This window comes from Anastrepha obliqua, chromosome 3 (genome assembly GCF_027943255.1).
Source record: "Anastrepha obliqua isolate idAnaObli1 chromosome 3, idAnaObli1_1.0, whole genome shotgun sequence".
In the NCBI taxonomy this organism is placed as follows: domain Eukaryota; kingdom Metazoa; phylum Arthropoda; class Insecta; order Diptera; family Tephritidae; genus Anastrepha; species Anastrepha obliqua.
The window spans coordinates 35,626,476-35,637,233 of NC_072894.1; the positions used below are offsets into that span (position 1 = coordinate 35,626,476).

A 10,758-nucleotide genomic window follows, 5' to 3' on the forward strand; every position below is an offset into this window, starting at 1 on the left:
CGCGAGCCATTTCTTCATGTTAGAGAACAAGAAGACGTCGCGGGGAGCCACATCGGGTGAATGCGGGGGTGCGGTAGCAATTCATAACGCAATTCACGCAGTTTGGCGGCGAAAACTCCGAATGAATATGCTGGTGCGTTATCGTGGTGGAACAGCACCTTCTTTTTCGCCAAATGCGGCCCTGTCTCCTTCAATTTTTTGTGAAAGCAGTCCAATCACTCATTGCAGAATTGTCCACTGATCGTTCTACCTTTTTATAAAAAATCTATGAGGATGACGCCATTCGCATCCCATAAAATCGTCGCCATGACATTTCCGATCGTCAGGACTGTCTTCGTTTTCTTTGGTGCAGATTCAGCGGGAGAAATCCATTGCTTTGATTGTTGCTTACCTTCTGGTGTGTAATGATGAATCCAGGTTGCATCAAAGGTGTCAACTCGGCGCGGAAATTCCTTCAGAACTCGTTTAAATTGCTTCGAAGTTAACAACCGCACCCGCTTGTTGTCCACCGTGAGCAATCGCGGCACCCATCGGCCCGACAATTTTTTCATCGCCAACTTATCATGTAAAATATTAATTGCGGTTCCGGTCGCCACACCTATGGCCTCTGTTACATCGAGCGCTTTCGTTCGTCGATCAGCAGGACTAACCTATCAATCAGTTATAATCAGTTAATTGCTCGAGTTCGATACCTTTCATGATAAACACATGCGCTTCCACGTTTTTTCATCTCATTGCACGGCATTTGACTCTTTTCTCTTCTTCGATCCCAGGATGTATTTCTTAAGCTTATCTCGGTCACGTAGATTTCTATTTATATTCGCTTTAATTGATAATTTTACCCATTGATATACCATTGGAAAAATCCGGGGCATGCGTCCCAAGCAGCCGTTTTAGCAAATGAGCGTGACAACCTATGCCAAGCCGTTATCGGAGGTATCCACATAAGGGATCTCAATTTGGAGATTCGCAACTAGTCACCCAACATAAGCGCACCAAATGGGAGGCAACTGCAACTTCACCACTATTGCGAGTCACCCCTTTAGCGGTTGCACTCCGTCGGACCTGAAGAGAAGCACAAGCTTTTTAAGCCGGCAATTCATATTGTATCCTCCGGTCGATAGGTCCAAGCGTCATGCCATCAGACGGCTGCACGAACAATAGTGCGCTACTTACTTCCTCCAGCGATCAGGTTCAGGCGGTCATTAAAAAAGCAAAAGCCCGAATATTAAGTAACCAGTCTAAAGCTCTAAGCAAAAGAAAATGCACAAAATTCAACGCTAATTTAATTAATCTTGGGCCTGACTGTGTAAGCGGGTAGATTAATTATCACAATCTAGTTTGGTAATCTCGCACGTACTATGCACATTATTGAAGATTGAATTATGAATGACGGTGCCGGAGATTTACAACGACTTAAGATGAACCGAAGGGATATGGCCTTATAGGCGAAATAGCCGAGATTCTAAATTCATCAATAGTACGTAAGTATGTAAGTAGAGTTCACATTAATTATTTTGTTTGGGTATTTAAGAGCACTAAATCTATGAAAGATCGATGCACAATTTATTTAAAGATACAAAAAATTTCCAAATTTTTATGAATACAAAATTATACCCAATTTTCATTCGACCATTTTAAATGCTAATCTTCGTCTCCTTCAACAGCAATGCCCATCATGTCCGCTGTGATCATGCGACACTACCTGCCTGTAGTTAATCTTATCCTTGTCATTCATAGTACCAGCCTTCGGTTCCTGACCAGACTCATCGGAATATTCATTTTTAGAAAACTCGCTAAGGTCACGGCGCATGGCATACGCATCTTCGCCATCCGCATAATATTTCGGTTCAATTTCAATTATTTTGAATTTTAAAGAATCAGTGTAGAGGTTTAAAGCAGCGCGATTGCTTTTACGAACATGTAAAGACACATACTGTGCATCGAAACATTCCACCATCGCCTGTGATGCTTGATTCATCAACTTTTGGGCTAATCCTAGGCGACGATATGATCTTTTTACCGCCAATGAGGTAATGTGACCATGTTTACTTTCTTCACCCGGTTCTGGTTCTTCCATTTTTGCAAGCACGTATCCAACAATATTTCCTTTATCATCTTCAGCGACATAACTTAACTGCGGCCACGTGAGGCCATGGTAAAAATAATATTTCATTTGATAATTTTCAGGCAGGCAGAGTAAGTTGCAATGTTGCATACTCATCAAGTCATCAGGTTTCGCACAACGGATATTCATGATTGTCACCCAACACTAATGGACTAATCGTATAATTCGGTATTTTTATTATGATTTATGAATAGTTTATATTAACTATTTCGCTATTGTCGAAATGTTTATTTTTAGCTGCTTAAAGTTTAATATTGACTGCGAATATTAGTCACGTCGAACTTTTTTCACTCTCATATGCGGTTGTTGGTCTACAGCTGGAGCTTCATCACCGTTGCCTTGCCCAAGTAGTTCGCGTACGAGCCGGAATTTTGATAAAAACACTTTAAAGATGAGGAACCAACCTAAAAGTATTCAAACAATAGAGTTCAAAAAATTGTATGTACATATGTATAGGCGCATGTAAAAACATATATGTAAAATACCCAGTTAGGCCAGGCTGAATACGCTGTGGTAATGTAATTATTGAAACATCAACATTGCCACATTTTAAAAGCAACCAAGTCCGACTGGATATATATAGAAAATGTATGTACGTAATGGTAATCAAATTTAATATATTCAATGACTTAAATATATTCATTAAGCGATATTTAAGACCGAAACTGTACTTGACTCAAGAGCACGTCGGCAGCAAGTATTGGTCAAAGTTTGCATGCCAAATCATTAAGATTTTGAGCAGCCAGTTGATCGAATAGATAGTACAACTTATACACTTTCTTTATCTTTTTTTATGACCAATTATTCCGCCGACAACGCTTCATTATCTCACCTAGCCAGATTAACACAACCACAATGGAAACAGAGACCAACACTGTAAATATGAAAGCTAAAACCGTTTGAATAGACATAATTTCACTCATTCAGCCTAAATATGAACATCAAAGCCTTTCCGAAACAGGTACACGTAAACTATCGAAGTAGTTCCTTTAAACATAACAAGCCTCTTAAGACTTGGTTTTCTAACTTTTAATTCACAATACGTCCACTTACAAAATAAAAACAGCTGAAAGATGTCATAATTTTCTTTCTGTCAAAATGGAAATGCAACATGCTGGCGCCACAAGGAAATTAAAAAATGGTTAATGAATTAAACGCACCCACAGCAGGGCTGCATTGGGAGGCAACAAAATTGGCCATATCAGGACACTGAACGCACCTCAATTATAAGAGAGAATTCTTGAATCACAATTTCTCGATATATGTATTTTACAAATTAATATTGGCAGTTATTCAACAAAATGAAAGGAGGAACAATTAAAAGGTTATTAATTAAAACATAACTCCTTAGAATTTATACCCATGCATACAAATTATATTTCCAAAACGCCGGCGTTGAGCATAAGATGGGTGTTCATGCCCATATTATAAAACACACAATTATATCAAGAACACAAAACAAAAGATAGTTTTTTAAATTTTCGAACTTACAACAAGCAATTTAATCCATAAATTGGCTTATATTTGTATTAATTAGTTTTAACTTATCACTTAGAAAAACCTAGCACGCGCTACAAATCACAATACACCAATTATTTTTTCTTCTTGTATTTGACATTTCTTTGCGGGTTGCCGATTTACATTGCGGTATTCTTTCATAATTGTGGAATAATATTAAAATAGCGATATTTTAAATTATTTGTTATTTTTAATGGAATTGTAAATCTCTTGGATGCGTGAAATTTACATTATTTCAATTACATAAAAATACTAAATTGAGCATATTTTACTGAAAGGCTCCGAAATTTCATTTTAAGGGAAGGTGCAAATTCTTGCTTAAAAATTTTTTCCCATCTAACTGCATTTTTGTCAACAAAACAGCTGAGTGTGAAACAAATAAATTAACATAGATATATATATGAATAAGAATTAGTAATTTACCAAAATAAAGCAAGTAAATATATTTTTATCTAAATTAATTAGTTAATTGCAATAATTCAAATAAAGTACCCTCCAAAAAGATGAGTATTCACAATCGAAGTTGAGGTCAGTCATGGATATGATGTCGAGGGATGGAAATCTGAACTTGGGAACGGTAAAGGTATTAATTTCTAAAAATTTCGCGTCACTTATATGTCTAAATATGTCTTTCTAACTTCACACATATTACTAGAAAGCGGTAACGTACAATAGAATTGCACGGAAATTTGACATGCAACCGTGGCAATCAACTGTCATTGAAACTTTAATAATTTGTATTAATAATGGAGTTCGCGTTGCTTCATTACTTGGCAGTCTTACGTAAATTTTGTTTTTATAAATCCGACGAAAGCGGAAATTAACGAAACGCCGCGGTAGTTAGCAGCTGTTACTTGATGATCAGCTGTTTGACAATTGTCATTTAATGGTTAGGAGCGAAGTTTAATCGCAAAGGCTGGTAAATCGCAAATGATCTAGTTTATAGCCCAGTTACCTAAATTGATAGTCAATAAAGGTACCAATAACGTTTTGGTTCTGCTATTAGTATTATAAAAACGATATTTTGGTACTTTGTTTCACTAAATATTCATTCAACAACTCACCAAATTACCGCATAATACCACTTAAGATGTCTGGTATTGCCACATTTTTTTATTATATCTGGTAGGTAATTCATGGAATTTTAAGTACCTTCAAAACCTTACTGAACAGAAGTGTCAACCGTTTACCATTTTCAGCTGTCAAACCATAGTTATGGATATCGATAGCTCTCATGCGGCTAAAAAAACACCCAATACAATTTCTATAATTAGGTTTGCGCTTAAAATTCTTTCATATTAAGAAAATTCTGTAGCAACTCTGCTTTGTTCACATTTTAATCAACCCTCCATATTCGCTTCAATTCATGGCGAATCTATTGAATTTGTCTTACTTTGAACCTATAATTTCTTGATATTGTTAGTTCTTTGTTTAAAAGAGAATTTGTTATTTGCTTCGCAAATTGTGCCGCCCTTTTATAAAATATTAAGGAGCAAAATTTTGTGCAAACAATTTGTTCAAATTGCTTTGGAAAGAAAAAATTGTAGTTTCTATTCGAACTTGGTGTCAAGCGAAACTGGTTCTAGTTTTCACCAGGACAGATTTCGAAATTTCCCAAGCCATTGGGATATATAATCACGGCCAGTGTCATTGCTAACGTTACTGCCATATTTGTAGCTGACTAATTGAATTTCTTTGCCGCCCACTTCCAAAACGAGAAAATGGATGATAAGCATCGTAAAGTAATAAAAGAAAACATTAGCAAACTTGTCCAGCACACTAACTTTAAGGACTTGCTTAAAACCTGTCGGGAAGAACGTTTACTTTCACAACAAATGGTTGAAAATCTGTATCTAGATTCAAAGAACCTATACGAATTTGGAAGAAGTCCTACATTGGAAGAAATTCAGCACCAAAAACTTTTTGAAAAAATCACTCATAGAGGTCCTGAAGCATTTCAAAAATTAATCAAAATATTGCGGTATTTGGACAACGTCGAAGCACTACAAATTTTAGAAAGAGAAAAAGAATTTTATAGTATAAGAGAAAAAAATGTTCGCTGTTTTTCTGAAAGGAGTCGTAGCCCTACCGAAAATCCAATTCAACAAATACCAATATCAGTTCCAGTACAAACGCCAGACATTCCTAATAGCCTCCGATCAAAAGTATGTACTTTATTTGTATTACTTAAATATATTACAATATTATGCCTCTTATTTTAGGTTGATGAAAACGCACGGCCTATACTTGAAGAGTACTCTGGGCCAGTATCTCCAAAGCAAAAATATGAAGTAAAAAAAGCTGATCGTATTCATACAAACGAGCTCATTGGTACATATAAAATGGAATCGAAAGAAAACCGAGGAGTCTTATTTATAGCAAATTTTATAAATACTCAGACTGGTTACCGCAACGGAGCTATAAATGATAGTTATGCGCTTATCTACGTATTCAAACAATTAGGTTTCAAAATATTTGTTACAACAGATAGTTCTCAAAAAGAGTTTTTTGACTTGCTGGAGCAGTTATTAAAATCTGACTATACACGTAAAACAGAATGTTTTATATTGGCATTGATGAGTCATGGAGAGCTGAATAGCAAAGACAAGGAATGTATTGAATTCAGCGATGGATCAGTCATCAAAGTGGAAGAGATACGTGACCGTTTCTCTAACAAGAGATGCCCCAATTTAGTGGGCAAACCAAAGGTTCTTATATTTCCCTTCTGCCGAGGATATACATCAGACAGCGGTGTACAAGGAAAACTTGAGACTGACTCAATTTCGAGTAAAGACAATCTTATCCCGACGATGTCTGATATACTTATTTGTTATGCAACGAACCCAGGTTCCAAATCACATAGAGATCCAGATACAGGTTCCTGGTATATTCAAGAGCTTTGCAAGAACATAGCCCAGCATGCTCATGATACTCACTTCGAAGATATAATACAAATAGTGCAAGCACAAGTAGGTTCATATCGTGCGGAAACGATGAAAATGCAAATGGGTAATTTCCACAACATTGGTTTTAACTACAAGTTATTTTTTAATCCCGGTTACCCAATCGATTAGATACAAATATTTTATACGAGTATACAATTAGAAAGTATTAAATCTCCTTTTTATCGTATACAAAAGTATTATTATATGCTTATTTGTAGCTTTATAACAACAAAAATAAATGTGGTTATTGAATTTTCGGAGCTAGTTGTGATATTTAATTAACAAAGTTTTTTAGAAAGCTTTAAATCAGCTTTAGCCACCGAGTAAAAATTCCTATTATCATAAGATATCAAGACTGTCTTAAATTTTGAATATTTGGCTTATTTACATTTACTTATAAACTAAACATTCGGCCGCCGTAGCCGAATGGGTTGGTGCGTGACTACCATTCGGAATTCACAGAGAGAACGTAGGTTCGAATCTCGGTGAAACACCAAAATTAAGAAAAACATTTTTCTAATAGCGGTCACCCCTCGGCAGGCAATGGCAAACCTCCGAGTGTATTTCTGCCATGAAAAAGCTTCTCATAAAGATATCTGCCGTTCGGAGTCGGCTTGAACTGTAGGTCCCTCCATTTGTGGAACAACAAGACGCACACCACAAATAGGAGGAGGAGCTCGGCCAAACACCCAAAAAGGGTGTACGCGCCAATTATATATATATATATATATATATATAAACTATTTCACAATGCAGCTTTAGCATTGCTCCTTGCTGTGATGAAATGCCAATGCGTGGACAATGAAGGTATTAATTAAATTTGAACGAAAAAAGCATATCAATTTCATTGATATATTTTATTGTACAGCTTCATAACTGCTAAGCTTCTTCACTTTCCTGTTGTGTTAAATTAATTTTGTCAATTCATATGCTCCCTTGTCTTTTCGATAAAAGCTTGAGAAAAGGCTGGCTTAAGTTGTCCTGAAAAATGAATGTGCACTATGGTCGAAATTATGCTCGTTCCTACCGCTCCGACTACCACACATTTTATTAAAACTCTTCTCAACTTTTGCTTCAATAAGCATTCATATTATAATATATTTTACAACCAACAACAACCTCTTTATACAAAATATAATATTTGCTTTCACGACAAGAACATCTGATTTTTCTTTGTGGCTTATATGCGGCAATACTTTCATTGTGGCACTACAGTACGTTTTACACGTCACGTCAGCCAAATGTGTTGCCGCAATGGATGGAACGGTACCATTGTGACAGCCCTATAAATAGTTGGCCGATAATGTGTGCAGTGTACGGAGGCTCTAAAAAAAATATTTTATTTTAACTGATGGCAACCCTTACCACAATTTTCTAACAGCGGTTTCCGTCGTTTTTATTTACGTGTAGAGGTGTAAAAGTAACGAAAAATATGTTCGTTACTATAACGATGAGTACCCGTTACTTTCGTATCGTTACGTTACTCGTTACTTTTGATACCTTATCTTATCCATAACGCAATGAATCGAATATGTTGTATCGGTATGGTACGCGTACAGTGTGACGTTGCGATGTCACAAATGAAGAATTGGCAGAATCTCCTAAATTATAATTGAAAAGCAACAAATAGGTGTCAAAAATTATTTATTGACAATAACATTTAAACAACAAAAATCTTTCATTCCTGAACTGAAATTAAACATTAAATAAAAACATATTTCAGACAAAACAAAAAATATTTTTGATAAACTAAATTATTAATATATTAAATAAAATTATTGCAAGAATCTTTGGTTCATATTTAAAAATAAAATTTTTTCCATTCTCTTTGGCTGAATAGAGCTGCGCTTCTCGCTTAATATTTGGCCCGATTTCGAAAAAGTCCTTTCAGATGGTACAGAAGAAGCCATAACTGATAAATATTTATCAGCCAAGCTCGAGAGCTCCGGGTATAGAATTGCCCGTGCTTGCCACCATTTCAAAGGGCACTCATTTCGAGATATAATTCTTTCCTCTAAATATTGCCTCATAGTTATAATACTGCTGCTAACTACAGAGTTTGAAGCTGACACTGACGTCGCCACAGCGTCAAAATCTTTTCAAATTGAATCGTTATCAGCGTCAGTGTTGCTAGTAGTTATAGCTAACGTTGATTCAGGCTCTAGAGATTGCTGATGAAAGTTGAACTCGTTTTGCAGCTCAGTTTTCAATGCATCTTTCGCAGACTCATAACTTGATAAATCAAACCTAAATGCCAGCTTCTTAAAACGCGGGTCTAATAGTGCTGCTTTAGATAACACAGGGTGCCTGTGACAATTCTTAAACCTACTTTTATATTCCGTTAATATTTTATTTGCCAGTTTCTTTCCTGTATCTGTTATTATATTCGTAGTTAAACTGACCAAAATTCTGGTCATACTTCCCGTCGAAGCCAGGACCATTGAAACAGTCACCTTTTTTTCTGAAGACATTTCTTCAGTGAGTTCTTTGAATGGCTTCAGAATTTTTATTATTTCTGGCAGTGTCTGCCATTCGCCTTCTGAAAGATTTTCTACTGGATTGTGTAAGATTCCGAGAGACGCTTCTAAAGTTTCTTGAAGTGAATAAATCCTCTCAATCATATCTAGGGTACTGTTCCATCTGGTCACTACGTCCATTTTAAGCTTTAATGGTTTTTGATTAGGCCTCAGTTGCTCCTGCATGGCAATTAGTTTTTTGGTAGCTATTGGACTCTTGTGGAAATGTTCCACAATAGCTTTTATTTTTTTTATCAGCTCCCCGAGTCCACATTCCTGGAGTCCTGCACGCACGACTAAATTAAGAGTATGAGCAAAACACGGTAAATGCAGCCTTCATGTTCGCTGCGTTATCTGTAACGCAGACAAATATTTTAGTTTGTATGTCCCAATAGCAGAGCAACTTATGCAACTCATTTTTGATGTATTCGGCCATATGTCGCTCATGGCATTCAAAACATCCTAGTAAAGCAGACTTAATCTCCCAATTTAATAAATAATGGACTGTTACAGCTTAGTAAGAAGTTGTTGCTCTTAAAGTCCAGCCATCGGTGTTAATCGATACATATTTACCATTCTCCAATTCTACTTTTAATTTTTTTTGGACTTCGAAGTAGTGAGAATCCAACAAAGTATTGCTTAATATATATCTTGAAGGTATTTTATAACTTGGTTCTAAGTAATTAATAAGATCTTTAAAACCCGCGTCTTCAACTACAGAAAAAGGCTGAATGTCTTTAACTATCATTTTAAAAATTAAATCATGAATTTTTTTTTCTCTTACTACACTTATTGGACGTTTAATAAAGGCATTTAAATTAGTCTGCTTCGAATTGCTTTCATTTGTTTTAATCACAAGATTAGTTTCAGGATTAGACTCTGCGCTTGTTGAAGTTGGTGGTATAGGACCTTCCAGGCCTAGCGCATTTGACTCGGAACACAGAATGATGGTTTCATATGTTGGTCTGTGTTTCTTCATGAGATGCTTTTTCAAATTTGTAGTAGAGCCACTTTTCACGGAATACAACGAATTGCAAAGATAACATTTTACCTTATCGTCTTTAGCCTCCGTGAAAAAACCCCATAGTTTACTCCTTTTCTTATCCATTGTACCAGTAAAATTATGCTCTAAAATAATAACAATAATAAGTGTAAACAATATTTTCTTACGTTATTCCAATTTCAAACTTTGTCTACGTACACAAAACTTGAAGCACCAAAAGCACTGAAAAACTTTTACGGACGATTAACTTCCAAATTTTAATATATTTAGGTACTATAATAACAAACAAACATCAGTCTTTGCAACGAATCTTTTTAAATTCACCGAATGAGCGCATGCGCAAACAAACGTACATCAGCAAACGTTTTTAAGCTAAATACACATCAGGCAACCGTTGCAGCTACTCGGCCATGTTGAAGCAACCGTTGCCTCGTGTGTAGCTGTGCCCAATTGATTTTCGTGTTGCTGCAACCGTTGCCTGAAATATCAAATAAATTTGATTTTTGGGATAGGTTGCTGCAACCGTTGCTTCGTGTGTATCATTGTTTACTGCTTTTACTCGTTCAGTTCGTTGAACACAAGCAAAGAAGAAGGTTCGTGCGGAGTAAAATAAAGTGAAAAAGGAAAAAATGGCAATTGAAAATAATG

The 10,758-nt window shown here is 36.0% G+C and overlaps 3 protein-coding genes across 4 annotated transcripts; 1 reads left to right on the forward strand and 2 right to left on the reverse strand.

Moving 5' to 3' along the window:
* Window positions 1-1,545: 1,545 nt before the first annotated feature.
* Window positions 1,546-2,265, reverse strand: LOC129241618 (N-alpha-acetyltransferase daf-31). The gene has a single exon (XM_054878055.1). The coding sequence runs from the start codon at window positions 2,255-2,257 to the stop codon at window positions 1,661-1,663; it is 597 nt and encodes a 198-aa protein (XP_054734030.1). The 5' UTR covers window positions 2,258-2,265; the 3' UTR covers window positions 1,546-1,660.
* A 16-nt stretch (window positions 2,266-2,281) lies between these two features.
* On the reverse strand, window positions 2,282-3,749 carry LOC129241619 (small integral membrane protein 13). Of its 2 annotated transcripts, none has more exons than XM_054878056.1 (2): window positions 2,961-3,175; window positions 2,282-2,532 (listed from the first exon to the last, which is right to left on the reverse strand). In XM_054878056.1, exons 1-2 carry the CDS (start codon window positions 3,049-3,051, stop codon window positions 2,396-2,398), a joined length of 228 nt encoding a protein of 75 aa, XP_054734031.1. In that variant the 5' UTR covers window positions 3,052-3,175; the 3' UTR covers window positions 2,282-2,395. The 2 variants fall into 2 exon arrangements, 1 of the variants encoding a protein (XP_054734031.1); XR_008582147.1 differs by lacking the exon at window positions 2,961-3,175 and adding an exon at window positions 3,620-3,749 and having other exon boundaries at window positions 2,417-2,532.
* Window positions 3,750-5,059: 1,310 nt separating this feature from the next.
* On the forward strand, window positions 5,060-6,851 carry LOC129242351 (caspase Dronc-like). The gene is made up of 2 exons (XM_054878944.1): window positions 5,060-5,811; window positions 5,869-6,851. Exons 1-2 carry the CDS (start codon window positions 5,368-5,370, stop codon window positions 6,718-6,720), a joined length of 1,296 nt encoding a protein of 431 aa, XP_054734919.1. The 5' UTR covers window positions 5,060-5,367; the 3' UTR covers window positions 6,721-6,851.
* The last annotated feature ends 3,907 nt before the right edge of the window (window positions 6,852-10,758 follow it).